We start from the raw sequence: 20,432 nt of genomic DNA, 5'->3' as shown, positions 1-20,432 counted from the left end.
TGTTAACACACAAGTACAGAAATACCTACAGGGGTCAGGACTGGAGCTGGTTTGAGTCAGCCTCACCCAGTACATAAATAGTTAAAATAACCCTGCACACCTCATTGCCTTAGCATTTTGCTGAAGCTTCACCTTCTAAGTTGCATTTATTCAGAATTGGTTTTGTTGTTTGGGTTTGGGTTCTCTTGGGGGGGGGGGTGTTCTTTTGTTTTGAAGATGAGTGTTTAAAATATTTTAAATTACTCAGACATTTAAAAATATGAAATGCCTGAAAATTAAGCCAGGTGTTTCTTGTCCAGATAGTGCTTTATCACTGTGCCATTCAAATACTTCCTTTTCTTGAACAAGGATTTAAAAGTGTTTCACTGCCAACAGATCACCTAATAATATATTGATACACATTTTTTTCTAGCTTTATGAAAAATATATTTCCCTCAGAAATTGATAGATTTAAAAGATTTGATCAGACTACATGTCTCTCTGGTTCCTTGGCAGTGTTTTCAGATCTTCAGACCAACCAAGCAAGTCTATAAAATCTTCCAGTAATTCTCTCCCTTTTAGTTTCATATTCCAGTAGAAACATGGTCAGCACCTGGTGCTTTGTTATTTATTGCATGTATTTTGATTGCCTCTAAAATCTCTTGAAATTCTTCCACAAGAGGCCCAGCTTCTTAGGGAACAACCATTTATTGTTTGCCTATCTCCCTCCTTCAGCAGCTCATTAAAGCACTCCCTCTTATCGCTCTGTAATCGCATTCTTTGTGGCCAAGACATTTCCATTTGTGTTCTTTATCGGACTTACTCGGGTGTACATTGATATGTCTGTAAAATTACCTCAGATTCCTGGTGTGTGTATCGTGTTCCCAGTCTGCAGCACACCAGGTAACCCTGAGAGGAGGTGTTTGTCCTGGGAGAAGGGATGTGCTGACTCCTGTGGATCCCACAGCAGCGTGGAAAGGGGAAGCAGAGCAGTGCACCAACGCTGCTAAGTCAGCCCCTGATGTTTTAGTGACTCCTACCCCCGAGGCAGGGGCTCCTCACAGAGCACACACTGCACTGCCTGCTCACCCTCCTCTGGCCAAAAGAAATGCTAACACAGTGCTGCAATGCATGACTTCCAATTCAAGTCAAAAAGTTCAAAAATTCACTTGGTAGTTTTACCATATAATGGAAACTGCAGATGTGCTCATCAATGTCTCTGGCCTTACTCTGCTCTTAAAATTGCTTAATATGCTCTGAAAGATGTGTTGGATGTTTACTTGCAGTACTTCACCGTCATGTTTCATCAATAAGCATTAAGGTCCTAACTGCACCTTGCTGGTCCTTATGAAAATAACTCTAAGAAGTATTTGTCACTGGAAAATTATTGTTCTCACACTGAACACTCATCACCACCACTGCTGATGAGAGAAAGGAAATAAGTTCTGAGATTGCACACCCTGCTTTTAAAGCTAGGAACTACTGGGATACAGACATTTCCTCACCTCATTCACAACACAGGAAGCAAAGTACTCACTATCTACCTCTTATTTACTCAGTTGTAATTGTACTAACTGTAAACACATTGCACTGTTTAGTCATGGGCGATTTTATCACATTCCTCCCTAATATCCCAGTCTTTGCTGAACTTATCTTCCTAACAAGCCTACAAAGAAAGGTTCCAACTTCATTGAGAGAAAAAGTAAAGAAAATAAACAACCCTCAGTATTTTAGTTGGGGAGCGATTTAAAGTGCAAGGGCTTGATTTGCCAACATCTTTAACATTGCACATCTTTCTAGGCCCAGCTCCTATTGACTTAAATTGCAGCTGCAAAGTTCAGCTCTTCTGGAAATCAGACCACACAATTTCATGATGCGCAATCAGAAAATGAGTAATACACACACAGAAGCTGCAGGGAGAAGTGAACTGTCCAGGAGTACACGTTCCTCTGGGATAGAAAGTGGAACAGCATTGCTGAGGTACTGATAAATAAAACACAAGCTGAATAAATAGTGCAAAAAGTGCTCCTATGTAAAGAGAACATCCTGTATAAGTTTACTTGCTTAGAATAAATGAGAACTGGTTAACTTCAGTAATACCACCTAAATTAGAGCTGGGTAAACTCTTAGCTGGTGTCCCTGGGCAGCAAGCTGATCTTCTGGGCAGGATTTCATGATCTTTACTCCACAAAGCTTGCACTCTTCCTGAAATCCATTTTCCTGATGCATACATGTACCATCTCTCTGTCATAGGTAAGGACAGGCAGATCCTCTACATATGGAGCATCTCTCATACAAAGAAAGGCTGGGACAATTGGGTTTGTTTAGCCTGGATAAGCTTTGGAGTGACTTAATTGTGGCCTTCCAGTACCTTAAGGCACTGACAAAAAAGATGGGGGGAGGCTCTTTGCAAGGGCGTGGGGTGACAAGAAAAGGGAGAATGCCTTCAGACTGAGAGGTGTTTTGAGATTAGGTGTTAAGAAGAAATTTCTCCCTGTGAGGGTGGGCAGGCCCTGGCACAGGGTGCCCAGAGCAGCTGTGGCTGCCCCTGGATCCCTGGCAGTGCCCAAGGCCAGGCTGGACACTGGGGTTTGGAGCAGCCTGGGACAGTGGGAGGTGTCCCTGCCATGGCAGGGGTGGGAGTCGGTGATTTAAGGTCTCTTCCAACCCAAACCATTCTGAGATGCTACGGCAATGAATGAACTACAGCTTAGCTGTTAGCACCAGTGTGCCCGGGGAGCATGAAGGGGCCAGGAAGGCCAACGGCACCTGGCTTGCCCCAGCACTGGTGTGGCAGCAGGACCAGGCCCGTGACCGTCCCCCTGTGCTGGGCTCGGGTGAAGCCACGCTTTGAATCCTGCATTCAGCTTTGGTACCCCACGACATAACAGACATTGAGGTGCTGGAGCCTGTCCGGGGGATGGTCTGGAGCGCGACTCCTAGGAGATGCTTGTGGTTAGGCCCGGAGGAAAGGAGGTTTTTCAAAGCACCAGCGCCTCGCTGTTGGCGCCGCTGGAGTTCCCCCGAGGGAGGGCGGTGCGGCCCCGGGGGGCGGAGGGCGGGGGGAGGCCCTGCCCCCGGGCCGCCCTGCCCTGCCCGGCCCGGCCCCGCCGCGCCGCTCCCGCCGCACTTTCGCGCCCCGCACGGTCCCGCCGGCGCGCAGCATGGCTCCCCCCGCGCCCGGGGCGCTGCCTCTGCTCCTGCTGCTGCACCTCGCCGCCTCCTCCAAGCTCAACACCCCCAAGGTGCTGCTCCCTTTCACCCGCGGCACGCGCGTCAACTTCACGCTAGAGGCCAGCGAGGGTTGCTACCGATGGTGAGTGCAGGTGCCGCCGCCCTTTGTCCGCTTCTCCCCCCGCCGGCACCTGCGGCGGCTCCTCGGCCCGCGGCGGGGCCTGACGGCTCCCGGGGCAGCCGGGCCCTCTCTCACCGCTTTTACCTCGCTGCGGGTGGGTTTGGGCGGCCCAGCAGTGCGGGAGCAGACATGGAGATAATCCCTGAGGGAAAAGGTTGTTTGTTTTGTGCAGTGGGGGTTAAACCCGCTGGAGGGGGGCAGTGTCTGCAGGCCGGGCCCTGAGCAGAAGGTCCCTGCTTGTAAAGGAAGCTTCCCGCCATGGCTCCGTGCCCGACATGTGCCTCACACCCCGTGTGCACACACCCCACACGTGTCCACCTGCTTCTCCTTGTACCCCACACCCCCCAAACGCTCCAGCTGCTTCTGCACGTACCGTGCCCACTCTGCCTCCACACTGCCCGTGTGCTCACCCTGCTGCCCTGCACTCCCGCAGTGCCACCCCCCACACACACGGTCACAGTGCCACCCCACACACAAACACACGGCCTCAGTGCCACCCCACACACAAACACGGTCACAGTGCCACCCCACACACACACACACGGTCACAGTGCCACCCCACACACAAACATGGTCACAGTGCCACCCCACACACACAAACACATGGTCACAGTGCCACCCCACACACACACACGGTCACAGTGCCACCCCACACACACAAACACATGGTCACAGTGCCACCCCACACACACACACGGTCACAGTGCCACCCCACACACACACATGGCCTCAGTGCCAGCCCCCCCCCCCCCCACACGGCCTCAGTGCCGCCCCACATGCACACACATGGTCACAGTGCCACCCTGCACACTCACAGAGCCACAGTGCCACCCCCCCCCCCCCCCCCCACACACACACGGCCTCAGTGCCGCCCCACATGCACACACATGGTCACAGTGCCACCCTGCACACACACAGAGCCGCAGTGCCACCCCACACGCACACACATCGCCACAGTCCCGCGTGTGCAGGGACAGCACCCAGAACTCTGCTGCTGGTGTGGAAATGCCCTTTACTCTTGCTGTAGTCGGTAATGGGGGTCCTGGCAGCCTTGAGCTCAGGGTGTGCACATAAAGGAGTTGTAGCTAAGTCGGGAGCCTGTCAGTGCTGCTCTAAGTGTAGGTAACAGCACCCTGAAGACTTCACCTGGGACAGTGAAGTCGACTTTTAAAAGTGAAAGCTTTCCCGGTTTTCTCAGTGTTGAGCACGTGGGATGTACTCCAGGAACTTCTGGCTGGGATCCCCTTCCTGCCTCGTACAGGGAGCAGGACTGGGCAGGGTTGGGCACAGAGGCTGAGGGCAAGTCCCTCAGCCTGTGCACATTTAGAAAGCTCACGGTGGTCTTCATGTTAAACAAATGTTGCCAACTCCTTGTCCTTTCTGTGGAGCTCCAGAATGGTAACTTAATCAGTAATGAGCAGGAGGTACCCACCTGAAAAATAAGCAGCAGTCGAGGTACATTTAGGATGATACTTCCATGAGTGCCAGATGGGTGCGTGTAGCAGTTTTCAGTTTTGTGTTTGGCAGTTACTGAAATGCATCTTAAAGGGCTGCATTTTCATTCTCTGCATTTCTTTGCTTGGTTGTTCTATATTTCTTGCGTCTGGGCTGGGTACAAACCTTTGGTCTGTTAAAATTTATATATTTGAGGGTGCTTATGCAGAAGAGCAGTAATTAATTTCATCCAGAAGTCAACAAAATGAAAGTTCCTAGATGAGCTGCTTGTGGTCATGTAATTTAATTTTTAATGGACTGCTTTAGTGAAAATCTCACAACTGTGGGTTTTTTCTCTTTCTGGACTCGAATTTTTGAAGGCTGCTGAGCCTTTAAGAGGGTTTGGTTTGTGAGGTAAAGTACATTGCATAAAGCTAAACCCCAAAACTCATAAAAGCACTGGTAAAATCTGGAAGTACAGACTCCCTTTCCTGTTTGCCAGTGAGCTGTGAGGTAAGGCTGGGTTGGCTGCAGCCATTCCTGCACATGCCAGGTGCTATCCCGCTGTCAGAAGCACGGAGATCTTTGCTAATCTCATTCTGAAGTCTGCAGATGAAAAGATGTAAGATTGTTCTCCAGAGAAATGCCAGATTTGACTCACAGTTGTATCTCTAATGGAGGTGATTTTTGTGCACTTCAGAGCATGTTCTGTTGGTGCTGTTTGCAGCAATGACTCACATCCCTCATGCAGACAGACCTCAACATCCTTTTCCATCCTCTCCCTCTGCCCTTCAGAGAGGAATTTTGGTTGGGAATTAAGGAAATTACACCTGATTCACCTTGTGTGTGCTGTTATTTTCTGTGGCTTGTAAATGGGCATTTATTCACTTCTGCTTTGCCAGGCCTGGCAGGATGTGGGTTGTGAAACTCGAGGTGTGCTCAGCAAAGCCTCTGGAGGGAAGCAGGAGCTGTGTGTGCCTGAGCAGAGGCTGCAGTTGCATCTGGGCCTCTCTGCCTCCTCCTCCTTGTCCCACAGGCCTGGAACTGGGGGGGGTTTAGGAAGAAATGTGTCTGGAACAGCAGCAGCAGCACAGCCCCTTGCTGGCAGGGTTCCTGTTCCTCTCAAGGAGCTGCTCCTGGACAGGGGCTGTTGAGCTGAGCAATTTAGGAAGTACCAAATGCAGTGGCTTGAGAAATGATGGGTGTGTGTGTGTGCGTGAAAGCAAGGATTTGAATGGAAGTGGTCAGATTCAGGCCCTCTGTGTCTGGAGAGGGGACTGGGGGTTTGTAATATGGGAGATTGTTAGAGGTTAGAGGTGGCCTGTGAGGGCTGTTCTGGTTGTTCAGCAGCATCTGATAGCAAATGACACCTTTTGAAGGTCTGCATTACTCATCTCAAGCGTCCAGAATTCAAAGGCAAGTGTCCAATTTCCTGAAAGATCAGTCTATAGCATGCTGTGACCTTTTTTTCCCCCAGTTTCCCTTTCAGCCTTTAAGTTTACCTCTGAAAGTAGGATATTTTCAAAGTGATTGTAGTGGTGTCTGAGAATTCCACTGATTGAGAGGGAAAAGGTCAAATTCTATCATCATCCCAGCAGACTGGGAGTAGTGGTAAAGTTACAAGCGTGGCTCTAAAGTATTTTCCGATTTTCAAGATTTTCATGCCTTCTGGAGTTTGGGTTGCCTTTATATTAAAATTATTTTTTGGGAAAAGTTTTATTTTCAAAGCACACAGTATTTCCATCTGTAAATATTGTACAGGGTGTTATTTTCAGGCATAAAATACAGTCTGTGCAGATATATTTAGCATTTATATTGCATCTGTATTTGTCTTTTAACTACCTTAATCCATAAATTACACCTGAAAAAATGAAAGTTTTCAGAAGCAGAATTTTCTCCTTGAAACCTGTCATACCATAATAACATTGTCAGGGAGAGGAGGGGAACACACACACCAAAAACCCATTTCCCCCCAAGGTACTCTCCTGGCTGGGTGTTTGTAGCAGAAATTATCTGCAGTGTACAAATATGTTTACATATTTCATTGTTTCCATTGAGTGTAGAACTGAGATGCATGGTGAGGGCTGCTGGAGTGGAAGAGGAGTTTATTGCCACCTTAATGAAAGGTTTGTGTGTGCTCCTGAAGCTTCACTGAGGAGTTTGCATTGAGGTGATTGCTGTGGGAGAGGGGCTGGTGGCACAGTGGTGAAGGGAGAGATGCTGTGGCTGAGGGTGTTGGAGCTGTGGGATGCACAGAGAGCCCCAACCCACTGCACAGTGCTGCTGCTGCTGCAGTGGCTGGCTGGCAAAGCTCATTTTCTGGCTCCTTACCTTGTTGTGGTTTTGTTGTAAATGGATCTTACTCTCCATGTGCTGGCTTGTGTGCTTTTAAAACACTGTATCAGTAGTGTTCATTGAGATCTCTTGCTTTGCTCCAAGACCAATAGTCTCATCCCTGGCAATTTGGGAGCTGTGTTGCTTCCTGGATCACCTGTTTTACCACGGGTCTAAAAAAACCTGACTGACTCTGGCTGAAAAATGCTTTGTGTTAACAGTATCTCACAGAGATACTGTTAACTTCCATATTGTGAGGTGACATCTTAAATGTTTGCTATTTCTCACCTGCTCTGCATTTCCCTCTTGCAAGACGTTGCAGTGTGCAGCAGGATGTTCTCCCTCTGCCTGCCTCACCTGGCTGTGCTTTCCCAGCAAGGCTTCAGGCTCTTGGCAGTGCCAGCAGGAGCTCAGAATTGGTTTGAGGTGTGCTGGGTGGTAAAGTGAGAGGGGCTGTGCTGCTGTGGCTCAGGTGTGTGTGTTACCTGAGAGTTTGGCGCAGAACCAGAGCAGGGGGTGTGAGTCTGTAGCAGAAGTGTTCTCACAGAGCCCAGGAGGCACAAGAAATAATATTGTTTCCCTTAGGTGATGTGTGAATATCACTGCAAGTTTACTGTTGAAAAAAGCTTTTTCTCAGTCTGAGCATCACCTGTTCTGTTAAGGCAGACAGAAGGATTAGGGACTTGTTTGTTTTGGCCAACATTTCATTGCTCAACACCCATGAAATAAATGGTTTAGACTTTTGCTCATTTTTTAGTCCCAAGACTGACTGTATAATGTCCCTGGTGTATTGGTCAGGCCAATCTTCCCAAACTCTTGGAAACTTTCACTACCCAATTTCTGGCCCAAATGCCTGATAAAATTCTAAATGATCAGATCAGCTGACAGTCGTGGTGCAGCTCCACAGAGGTGGATTTTTGCTGACTCAGTCAGCTGAGTTTAGTCTGAGGAGCTGACAGAACAGTATAAAACACTGGAGCAATGAGAATCAACAGTGACTTGCCAGGGAGAGAAACAGGAACAGGTGCCTGATCTTTGAACCAGCTGAAAAATAAATGAAGTATAATCTGCTGAGGTATTGACATGTGGTGTTACAGACCAGTCAATGAAGAGCACAGGCATGGGCTTGGGTAGATGTGTGGATACAATCTTGTTTCTGTGTCTGGGGCCCTGGAGGGGGATGGAAATGGTGAATGAAGCAGGAATTGCCAAGAGGACTGGCGGCCTCTTTGCCGGTGCCATTCATCATTCCTCTGCAACTAGGATTTTACTCTGAAGGAAATACAAATTGGAGACTTTTGTGAGCTTTTTTCCCCTTCCCTCCTCACTCTTCTTTCAAGTGCTTCCTCCCTGCCTTGCTGTTTCTTACAGGCGCTGGCATGGGATCCAGAGCAAGTGCCAGAAATGCTTCCCATTGCTGGCTTCTCAGGATCTAATTTTGCCTTCTGACAAGCCCAGCTCTCAATGTCACACACTGACATGCTGCTGAAGAGCTGCTGTAGTTGGCAGGGGATATAAATTGCATTTTTTGTCACTTAAAGCTGAAGTTTCTTTTTCTTGCCCATCCAGGAGCCAGTAGTGATCCCAGCGTAGTGCTGCTGTAATCCCCAGCCTGGCTGATTAATGCCTTTGCCTCTCTGTGCTTGGCCCTGCATCCAGGTAGCTGTAAACAGAATGTGCTTCTGATATTGCTGAATGATAGAGGGGTCATCAGATACTTCCTATGTTCTGCTGGAAAAAATACTACTTGTGCAGATTGTTCTTAAATATAAATCAATACTAAACCAAGCCTCAGAAAGGCCCACTTGAGTAAAATTTGTACTAGAAAAAAGACATTCAGCTAATATTCTGCCTCCTAAACTACTACTAGAAGCCAAATAGTGGCTAATCTCAGTTTCTCTACTGCAGTAACTGGCTTTTAGCTGTAAAAGTTTGAAAGTTCCTTTAAGATTGGGGAGTGTATGTATGTTTACAGTTAAAATTTAATTGTTGTCATCTTTTTTCCTCCCTTTTTCTAGTCTGAAAAGTATCCTGTAATTAGATTCCGTTTTACAACACTGCTATTAGTGCAAACCACAGTGGTTTTGTATTACAATTAATAGCCAGATATTAAAAGAACAAATACAAACCACAGTGAAACCCCTGTTGTGTTGTAAACACAATCAATACCAGACTGCAAGAATGCAAAATCCTCAAATTAATAACAAAAAATCTAATGGTAGAGAGTATTAAGCAGTGTAAAGAGCTAAATAAAAGTCAATTTCCTACATATCATACTTATTTAAAAATACCTGCATGCAGACTAAGTCAAATGCACATGCTCAGCTTCAAAAGCCAGCGAGGCAAGTACAGGAAAAGCCTTACTTGTGGTGAATGCTAATATTGTTTAAAGAAACTTGTCAGTGTTGGAAAACTCTTTCATGGTTGCCTGAGAACAACAGAACAACAGGAAAATAACTAATTGCTCACTTTTAATCTTTAAAACATATTTTAATTTTCTAGAGTAAAGCTGTGTGCTACTAATACAGAAAATCATGTTATTTTAGAAACAGTGTAAAACCTACTATAAAAAATATGCACATATTTGTGTACATTGTTTAGGTACATAGACTAGATATAAACAAACAATTTTCAGCTTTAAGCTTTTAATTGGTGTTTAAATTGCCCATTGCATACTGCTGTGGGCTGTTTTTTCCTTGATCAGATAAAGTACTTTGAAATTCTGGGTCAGCAGTTGGTATTGTTGTTTCAAAATCCTCTAAAACTACTCCTTATGCAAGCAAAATACTTTTGGGAGCTTAAGATTTGAAACAGGATTTGCAGTTTTATTGCAGTGGCTACAGGAGAGGTCTGTGCTCACCTGGGCTGCAGCTGTTAACTCTCAGATAATTGAGTGTGGTGTGATGTGTTGTTTTCCAATAGATAGGATTTTAGTCAAGGAGAAATTCAGTTTTTCGCTGGTGTGGATTTGTTGGTTGTGCTGGCAAGAGAAGGAGGTGAAATCTGTATCTGGGGATTCAGGCGTACATGACATTGCTGTTTGTTTGGAGCTCCCATCCTGCTCCTTGCTGGTTAGAGAATTTTCCCCACACATCCCAGGTGGGCATTTTTGTACATCTTCTAGAGAAAAACTCCAACCCCATCCAGCTTCCCCATCTTTACTGGGGGGGTCCAGTGCCCGGTTTAGATTGCATTTACCAGATAGCGCAGCGTTTTCATCAGAGCTGCTGTCATCATCCGGAGAAGCAATTCCCGAGCAGCTTTGTCACCCATCAGTGCTTGCTTTCATTGTTTTAATCCTTCAAAGGGCCCTTGTGAGCGGATCCCGGGCACACAGCCGGGGCTGTTCCCTCCCTGCTGCCCGGGGAGCAGCAGCTGGGACCGGCTTGGGCACAGGGCTGAGGGTCCGGAGGGATCTGCAAGGGCTTTGGCTGCTGGAACTTTTCACTGCAGTACCCCCTCAGATGTGTATTGCTGTTAGCTCAGATTTTCTTTCAAGAGGCTTGGTTTTTAACAACTCTCCGACTTTTGTTGTTGTTTTATCTTGACGGTTTTGGCGCATTGGAAGGGAGAGCTGGGCTCCACTAAGTAATGCCCTGCTCCGTGGGCTTAGGGGAAGGTTGCTCGATTCCGTGGTGCAGAGAATGCCGAGCTTGCCTGCCCTGCCTCTGGCCTGGGCTTTCCCTGCGCTGGGGTCCTCGAGGAGCCGCTGCCATGCAGCTCTCCCAGGGGCAGCCGCCGAGCACACAGCCCGTCCCAGGTGAATGGCCGGGGCGGTCTGGGGGCAGAGCCGAGCCGCAGCGCTGACAGTCCCCCCCCGCAGGTTCTCCACGCGGCCGGAGGTGGCGAGCATCGAGCCGCTGGGCCCGGCCGGCGTCCGCTGCTCGCAGAGAGCGCTGGTCCAGGCGCGCTCCTCGCAGCCCACGCGCCTCACCACCATCATCTCTGCCGAGGACACACGTGAGTCTGAGCAACCCCCGCCTCTGCGGGCATCCTGCCGACCTCAGGGAACAAAGCTGAGATCTGGGGGTGCACAGGCACGTTTCAGTTCCTATGCACAGTCATTTTAGACTTCCCATGGGTGTGGGTTTTAACTTCTCTTTGCCTAAGAGAAGTGTTAATGATTTTAATGATGCACCCAGGAAAAAGGTAATTCTTAAAACCCCTGACCCCCCAAAATCCACAAATCAAGGGGGTGACTGAAATATAAAAAAGTGTTTAATAAAAATGACTAACACAAATTTGGATACTTGACATTCAAAAAAGGTGGAATCATACACATTTTGTGTCTGTCATACAATATACCTGGTTAGCTTTCATAGTGACAGAGAGGCACAACCAATGCCGTGCAGTCACTAACTGAAGGAGTTTATGGGTGTTTATTGTCTGTGGGTAAGAGCCATTGATGTCTGTGGGCCATGAGAGCACTGTAGCAACCCTGCATAAGCACTCCCAGACAGCTCCCACTGTACCTGTCAGTGCAGATGGAGATCAGAGTTTCTGCAGTCCAGTGAGGAAGGGAACTGCTTCTCTTGCTTTCTGAGCCACCATTTGACCACGAGTTTCTTCATGGAGGTCATGACCAAGTTTCAGTTCCTTCAGTGTCAGTGTCTTGTGTCACTGGCTAAATTTGAGGTGCATCTTGACTTTATTGTTGTTCTTGATGAGCACATGCAGTGTTGTGCTTTCTTGTGCTCTTTCTGATGTCTCTTCAAGTGACTGGACAAGTGATTCGCTGTGACGCCATCGTTGATTTAATTCATGGCATTCAAATTGTGTCCACAACAAGAGAGCTCTACCTTGAGGATTCACCACTGGAGCTCAAAATTCATGCTTTGGATTCAGAAGGTAAGAGATCTGCTTGTAGGAAATTAAATTTATATTAAAAGTTCTAGCTGTCTGATAGATGCACTAGCTTTATTTGTCACACTGTTGATTGTTAGAAGCCAAGTGAAGAATTTGAAGGAGTTTCTCTGGATAATACATTGTGAAGTTGTCTGTTCTCTTTTCTTTTTTTTTCTTTTGAGCTGAGGTAGTCTAAAGAATTTTGCAAAAGGATGTTTTTGTGAACAGTCAGGTATCTGACAGGAGGTTCAGAGGTGATGTTTGAGACCAATCACCTATTGCTCAATCTGTTTAATTACTACACAGGCGCTCACCTTTTGGACACACCATTTAGGCTCACAAGAGTCAGTGCATTTGTGAATACATTGTTATTTAATAGGAGCAGAAAACTAATGCTTTTTGTAGTCTGTCACATCAGAAAAAGAGCCATGATCTGCTAAGAATTCCATGCTTTCAACAATCAAGTTTTGTGCACACATAGCACTCCAAGCAAGGGATTTTTAGGACAACTACTGAGGGGAAATAATGTGTCAAGCTGCTATAAAAAGTGGAATTAATTGTTTTGTTTACTGTGCCCATCCCACCTGTGTTTGTAAACCATGAATGTTTTGAAGTATGGTGATATGTTAATAGTGAAAAGTAAAGATGTTTTTATCCTATGTGTAGTGCTGGATTCGTGGCTTGGTGTTGTGCAAACTCGAGGGTGCTTCAGGGTTCTTCTTGCAGGGATAAAATAGAGAAATTTCCCAGGGAAATAAGTCATGGTTTGTGTTCCAGTGAGACTCTATGCTTGTTCTGTTTTTGTTTTCATCTGGTTGTTTGATTTGTAGGAAACACTTTCAGCACTCTGGCAGGGTTGGTGTTTGACTGGACAGTGGTGAAGGACCCGGAGGCCGATGGCTTCTCAGACTCCCACAACGCTCTACGGTAAAGTCATTTCCTTTGCTCTCAAAGGATTTGTTCAGTCTGATGTGCCAAAAATATTTCCCCACATCTGGGCAGTTTATTGAACTGATGCCTAAAATTATAAATGTTAAGGGTCAGTTGTTTCAGGTTGAGTTTTTTTAAGCTACTTGACAGCCTGGGCACTTGGTTTTCTGTTTAGTTTAACTGATAGTGTTAGTGAGCAGCTCTGGTAGCTCTGATGCAATAGTTAGAAATAAACAGATGCAGTTGTTGATCTTGCTGGAACATCTCATGCAAAAGGAAGATTTATCAGTAAGATTGTTATCTCAGGATTTTAGCAGAGTTTTATTTTTAGCTTTTTAAGGAATAAAAGTCCCTTTCCATTTCAGAAAGGAGCTCTCCAAACGTTAAGAGTTTCAGGTGTCAGTGGACACTTAGTTCTGGTGTTGAAATATGATTCCTTGTGGGGAAACCAGTTCTCCTGCAGAGCACAATGGTTAACAGCCAACTTCCATCCTCAAACTCTGTCTCCTCATACACTGCAAGTGGAGGGGGGGGAGCCAGCAAGGCTTTGCCCCTGGGCAAGCACAAACTGATTTTGCAGCTTTAGAGAAGCAGCATTGGCTGGGGAAAGCCTGCTAAGCCCATAATACACCTGAAGCTGCAGGTACAAGTGAGAGCCAGAATGAATGGCTCAGTGGGACTGGATATCCCAAGTCCTGGTACATATGGAGCTTTTTCTTTCAGTATAAAGTATTTCAGTATAAGTATTCAGTATAAAATATTTCAGTATAAGTATTTGCTGATGTGATTTTAACCAAAGTAATATTGATATATGCTCTACTGTTAGCATAACTATGATAGCATTAAAATGTTCTACAGGTGGTACAGCTTTGTGAAATAAATCATAAATTGTCATGAAAACGTTAATATTCATAAATGTTCTCCATATGGCTCTACTGGTTTTACTCTGAAAGTGCACATGAAGCCAAGCAGATCATGTGCATAGAGAAGGTGATACCCTATAAAACATGCTCCTTTTCCCAAAATTTCCTGTCATTTGCCCATTCATTGCAAATTCCTTCCCTCTCTTCTGTCCCTTTTCCCTGAAATTTCTAACAGTTACTACAAGTTTTCTGCTTGTAGATGATTTTCATAGTCATTTATAAAATACATCCTGGCTTCCTGAGGGAGGTCAGAGTTATGTTCTGGGTTTGCTTTTATAAACATGAGCTTTGGGTCTTGCACATCAATTCTTCTACAACATGGAGAGTTTTTGCAGTCTCACCTACTGAACAAACTGGAGGGGTCATTGTAGACAACATATGCAGTCTTCTGATAGCTCACAAGCAAGCTTCAGACAAACTTATCTGTCACAGAAATTAGCTGCAGATACCTCAAAGAATGAGTAAAATTTGGATATCTGGTCCCAGGCAAGCATCTTAAATTGGCTTAAAATTGGAAGTGGCTGGGAGTAGATGCTGGTGGTGTTTCTCTGGGGGTTTACAAAGGTTGTTTAACAATTTTTTATTCACTTTGTGATTCACCTTTTAGTATACTCAAGTTCTTAGAATCCACTTACATCCCACCTTCCTATATATTGGAAATGGAAAAAGTTGCCAAGCAAGGAGATACCATTCTGGTGTCTGGAATGAAAACAGGGAGTTCTAAATTAAAGGCAAGACTTCAGGAAAGCATCTACAAGGTAAGATTTCTGAATGTCAGTGGGGAAGATGGATTTCTGAATGTCTGAATGAGCATCTGTCTCAAATTTTTCTGTATTCTCCAAAATGATCTTCATACAGGCATGATTTTTTTTCTTGATTCTTGCACTGTGTGCAGAGAGCAGATCTCTGTCCCAGTCACTGTCCCTTGCATTGCCCTATTGTGACAAAAGTTGAGATGAAACTAAAGAGCCAATTGCAGCAAATAATGTTTTTCACTTCCAGATTTCTAAGTTCCTGCTGCATGGTCTCCTTCAAACAAATGAGCTGCTTTTAATGTGGTTACTTTTCTTTCCCCCTCCATCAACAGGATGTACAGCCTGCGGAAGTCAGATTACTTATTTTGGAAAATATCCTTTTAAATCCAGCATATGACATTTATCTTCTGGTAGGAACATCAATTCAGTACAGAGTTCAGAAACTGAGGCAAGGGAAGATCACAGGTTTGTTCTGTTCTCATTTATTTTTATTTTTTAATGCTCTGTGTGAATTTTTAACTGCTGAGATATTTTTAATTGTGTTTAAACTGCTTTGTTAATGTTTAATACTGTTTTCCTAAGGCACACAGTGATACAGCTGCTTAGTTCTTTCAGTCAAAAAAAAATTGTGACTGTTAAGAATATACTCTTGCAGATTTGTCAAGGATGCAGAGACAAGGATAACTTAAAATAGGAGCTAGCTCTGTCATTTTATATGTTGACAGTCACTAAGGAACTGACTGACTTTCTTACTTAAATCAAATTTAGATTAGTAACTTTTCTAACAGAAAATGTTTTATTGGCAAATGGATTTGCTCCACAAAGTGAAGCCTTTATAAATGTGGGTCAGCTGGCTTTATGCCCGTTTCAAAATGCAGTGCCTTGAGTTTTCCTTCATTTTTCTTTTTCTCCCTTTTGTCTTTTTTTTTTTTTTTTTTTTTTTAAGCTGGAAATCAGTTAAATGTTAGGTCTAAATACTGAGATGATATTAGTTGAGAATTGCAGTTTCACAGATACTAAATTTGCCAAGAAGCTTGTTTTTTGTGTGTGTGTGTGTGTGTTGATGTGATGACAGAAGCGCTATTTTTACAAGACACTGAAAATATTGATTTAATATGTGCACTAGGCATCAATAAAAAATAATCAGCAATAATTAGCAGCAGCTAAACACTGCCACACCTGCTTTTATTGTTTCCTCTGTTTTGTTTCACCTCCAGAAATAGCAATGCCATCAGAGCAGTACGAGCTGCAGCTCCAGAACAACATCCTCCATCCCAAGGGAGATCCCTCCCGGCCGGTTGCCAAGCTGGACCAGACAACATCCACTGTGACTGCGTTGCAGCAGGGCCAAACCAACATCATTCTGGTGCACAAGAGTATCCTTCCTCAGGAATGCTTCTCCAGCCACCACTCTGTGGCAGGGAGACAAGCTTTCCACCCTTGGCAACACAGAAAGATCGAGTTATCCTCATTTGTGCTGAGAGTCTGGGAATCAGGAGCCATGGAAAGCAGCACTGCTGTGAATTCAGTCTCAGCAGAGCTGTCTGATGCCTTGGAATGTTTTAACAAATTAAGTTGGCAAAAGATCACTTAAATCATGTCTGTTCCCCTTAGACACTGTAGAAATGTATGGGGCTTTGTTTAATTTTTGTATTTCAGTCATTATATTCTCTAGTGAGGTCTCTCCAAAGAGCTCACTGCCTTGCAGTGGAGTGGGGGTAATGTTTATTTGCAGTGTGCATTAGCTGTACAATGGCCCCAGAGGCAGAGGAGTCCCAGGAGGAAGCTGGTCCTGTGCAGAGGCCGTGTGTCCCTTGACTGAGCCCGCAGGTATCCGCATGCAGGGCGTGTCCAGGCTGCCCAACAGCACTGTCTGTGTGGTGCCTCCTGCATATTTGGGTTGGTATTTATTGCTGCACTCTGCCTCATTGCTTAGTGCAATTTCTGGCCTTGTTGCTGATTTTCATGCTGTAGCTCCACGCTTCCGTTCAGTGTTAGTTTTCACAGAAAAGTAATTTTATTCATAAAAGTAGCTCAATGTGAAATGGGTTTTATGTACTTTCTTTTATCTCTGTAGTCAGCAGTTTAAAATAATGAATGTTCATCTGCAGTGTGTGGGCACCAGAAGCAAAATGCTTTTCTCCATTAGATAAAGAGGCTGTTGGTTTGTGCAGTTCAATATTTCCTCTTTTGCAGGATTTACAGTTCATCCAGGTGACAGATGGGTCCTGGAGACAGGCAGACTTTATGAAATTACAGTTGACGTGTATGATAAATCAAGCAATAAGGTGTATTTATCTGATGTAAGTTGAAATGTTTAGATACTTTTCAGTGACTCTCTCCTAAATCCCAACTTGCTTTGAAATTATTTAAGTGGTTTCTTATTTACATTGAGACAGGACAGTGTAAAGCTTGTTGTTTCTTGCTTTTTCTTTTTTTTTCCATTTGTTTTGTTGTTGTTATTTTTAAAAAATAAAGCATTCTGTGTGATTCATGTGAAATTGTTGGAGTCTTAAGTGATATAGAAAAGAATAGAAGTTGGGCAAAATCTTTCAGGTTAGATGGGGCTTGGAGCAGCCTTAAATCATCCAGTGCCACTCCTGCCATGGGCAGGGACACCTCCCACTGTCCCAGATTGCTCCAAGCCCCATCCAGTCTGCCCTTGGGCACTGCCAGGGATCCAGGGGCAGCCACAGCTGCTCTGGGCACCCTGTGCCAGGGCCTGCCCACCCTCACAGGGAAGAGCTACTTCCTAAATTCTATATACTAGGTAGCAAATATACATAGTTATTAAAAAACTGCAAAAGAAACGAAATTGAAATAGTTCAGTTGAAACAAGAAAAAAATTATTAAATTATTGCTTTTCAGCGTATTGGAGCTAGGGGAATATTATTGTATTTACCCACAATTGCTTTTGGGATACAGATCTGAGTTGGAGCTAGAGCTCAGCAGTGTGCTGTTGAGGCAATATATTAATGTGTTCTTTTGTGCTGAAGAAGGAAAAGATTAGAAGAATACTGTAAAATATGAATTATTTAGTGGTATAAATATGGGTACTTTAATGTTAAATTACATGTTGCTGATAGTTTAAGAAAAAACTTTCTGTGGAGTTAATGTTATATCTAAAGGTAAAATCTTACTGAAAGACTGAAACTTGCATGGGGAGAGTTCTGATCAGTTCCAGCAGCGAGTCTTTGTGCTGTGTTATTAAACAGTGGTTTGCTCACTGACCTGTTGTGTGTTCAGGGTTTTCTGTCCTCCATTGATGTCAGTCACCTGTGGCAATTTCTGTTTCATGTTTTGGTTTTAGAATATCCGAATTACTACAGAGCTGTCCAAAGAACACTTTGAGGTGCTGCAGTCCTCTCTGAATGGGTCCTATCATTATGTGAGGGCTGTGAAGGCGGGGCAGACCACGATTGATGCTGCACTGACATCAGTAGTTGATCAGGTGTGTCTTTGTGAAAACTCCTCTGCTTCACTGGTAGGCCTAAAAATAATTGAGCTGTGCAGTAGTGACTTCCTAGCAAAAGGAAACCTAAGAATTACATGGGGCTGAGCTGTCTTTGTTTGAACAGATTAAGAGCCAAATTCTAAAATCCTTTCTTCATGGAAACTGTCAATTGAGTCAACAGAGGATTTGCTTAAATTAAAGACTGTGGGATTTTGCTCCCAAGCATGTGGCAAACTCCTGTTAAGGCAGTGGTGCACAGCACTGATTTCTTTTCTCGTGGCAGATCCTTGTGCTGGGCAAGGGGCCTCTCACAGGCTGAGGGAATTTTACACTTTATTGTGGTAGGATCATCACTCATACCCTGGCCTTGTTCTGCAGTCAGTTACATTGGGGAAGTTTGCTATCAATTGGTAAGTGACCTTGAACTCTGGAATGACAATCTGCCAAATGTATCAGCCTGCACATTTCTCCAAATTAATATTCATTAACTTTCTGCTGGTTGGGCAGGCTGCTGAATGTGTGGCTAACTAGGGCACGTGGTGTGGAAGTGAGTTGCTTTTGCTTGAAAATTCAACACTTCAACCCATTTGCTGTGAAATCATTTTAGTGATTCCTTGAGCAGGATTTAGTAGCTCCTTCAGTGTGCTAAGCCACGGTCATTTTCTGTGTCAGAAATGTTCTTTTCAGTGGAAAGGCATCCCCTGAGAGCTGTTTTTGGCTCAGAACTGCAGTAACAGTGTGTTGTGCCAGAGGGTTGTGGCACTGCAGTGACAGCAGAGCTGTGAAGGCCAGTGTTTGGGGGGGCTGAGCAATGGCTCTTTCAGGCTGAATTTTGTACACAGTGGGATGAGCAAAGAGTAAATGTAGGTGTTGAGCCTCCAGATTGGCTCTCCAAATGAGGTCTCAAAACAGGAGCAGTGAAAGAGTGTATTTCTTCTTGCCTTTTAAATTAATGTGGGCACCTGGATCTTCATAGAACTCACTAGTACTCATTTAATCCAGTGGCACACCTTGCTGCCAGGAGCTGTTTGCTCACTAGGAATTCCTGTTCATAAATGGTCCTAAATAGTTTTCCTTCCTCTCTGAGGTGTTTTCAAGGATTTGTCTGTACCTAAGGACTAAGCATTAACTCTGGGAAGCTCTGTGATGCCATTTATAACACTGTGCTTTTGCACTTTGCAGGATGGAGGTGTTCATACCTTACCAGTTCCAGTGCAAAACCAGCAGGATGTGGAGATCTATGTTCCAATATCTCTTGTACCCAGCATTCTGATGTTTCCTTGGCAGCCAAGAGCAGGAGTCTACCGGTACACAATCCAGGTATGCCAAAGAATACACTCCCAGCTGCAGGGAGTGCAGCTCAGGCAGGCACACTGGGGCATGACACCACTGAGCTAGGGCTGACTTTGGATACTTTAGGCATGGTGGCATCCAAAATCTAACTTGGAGGAACTTCATGGGACATTGGTTACAGGAATTTATTGTAAATGCAGGGCTACCAACGAAAGAAGGAATGATGAGGAGGACTCTTTCTTATTAGAAAGTTAATTTATAACTTTATTATACTATATTATATTAAAGAATACTATACTATACTAAAGAATACAGAAAAGATACTTATTGAATGTTAAAAATATAATAATGAAAACTCATGACTCTTTTCAGAGTCCTCATTGGCCAATGAGTTAAAACAACTCACGCTGGAGTTTAATCAAGCAATCACCTTGAGTACACAATCTCTAAACACATTCTACATGAACACAACACAGGAAGAAACAAATAAAATAAGAATTGTTTTTCTTCTCTCTGAAGCCTCTTGCTGCCTTTCAGCTTCCCAAGAAAAAAACTCGTAGCGAAAGAATCACGTTTAAAAAGTGTGAATACCCTAGGAATTAATATGCAGTTCAAAAAGCGCCAAGAAACCAACAAACATAAAAAACTCCACTGACCTCCACCTTTTGTCTTCCCTTCCTCTCTCCCTCATGCATGCACCACACAGTTGTGCCTGGAATGGTTTGGAATTCCAGGAGCATCCTATATCCAAAGATCCACAGCGATCATTAGAGGCTGCCCTTTGCTGGCAGGGATGGGAAATATGAATGGGAGTGTGAAGTGACTGCAAAAAGGGCATGGCAAGATTAATTAGCAGCACTCTGCCAGCTTTGGACATCAGTATTCCTCACTGGCCACACACCTCGTGCTCCTAATACTAAGTTCCAGGGAGGCAAAGGCCACAGCTCGTTTACAGAAGGGATGATTTCCATGTTTACTAGCTGTGTCTTTGCTCCCAAGCTGTCACTTATTCCTTATGCTTCATGAAGCAAATGGTTTTTGTTGCAGTATCCAGTATCTCCAATCTAAGTAGGCAAAAGAAAGTTGTGCTTTCTCAGCCCAGACTCTTATCCCAGGCCAGTGATACCCAG

General features: G+C 44.7%; 1 protein-coding gene across 1 annotated transcript in view; it reads left to right on the top strand.

Moving 5' to 3' along the window:
• Positions 1-3,143: 3,143 nt before the first annotated feature.
• NUP210 (nucleoporin 210) overlaps positions 3,144-20,432 on the top strand; it is a 49,842-nt gene continuing 32,553 nt past the window's right edge. The window contains exons 1-11 of the mRNA XM_063164365.1: positions 3,144-3,295; positions 10,926-11,062; positions 11,819-11,950; positions 12,778-12,874; positions 14,408-14,558; positions 14,888-15,020; positions 15,773-15,931; positions 16,386-16,454; positions 16,752-16,858; positions 17,866-18,006; positions 19,192-19,329. Coding sequence (XP_063020435.1) covers positions 3,144-3,295; positions 10,926-11,062; positions 11,819-11,950; positions 12,778-12,874; positions 14,408-14,558; positions 14,888-15,020; positions 15,773-15,931; positions 16,386-16,454; positions 16,752-16,858; positions 17,866-18,006; positions 19,192-19,329 — 1,416 coding nt within the window. The remainder of the gene's footprint in view (positions 3,296-10,925; positions 11,063-11,818; positions 11,951-12,777; positions 12,875-14,407; positions 14,559-14,887; positions 15,021-15,772; positions 15,932-16,385; positions 16,455-16,751; positions 16,859-17,865; positions 18,007-19,191; positions 19,330-20,432) is intronic.

This window comes from Melospiza melodia, chromosome 10, assembly GCF_035770615.1.
Source record: "Melospiza melodia melodia isolate bMelMel2 chromosome 10, bMelMel2.pri, whole genome shotgun sequence".
In the NCBI taxonomy this organism is placed as follows: Eukaryota; Metazoa; Chordata; class Aves; order Passeriformes; family Passerellidae; genus Melospiza; species Melospiza melodia.
Note: the sequence above shows the minus strand (reverse complement) of the source record. Positions and strands in the feature narration are given on the sequence as shown.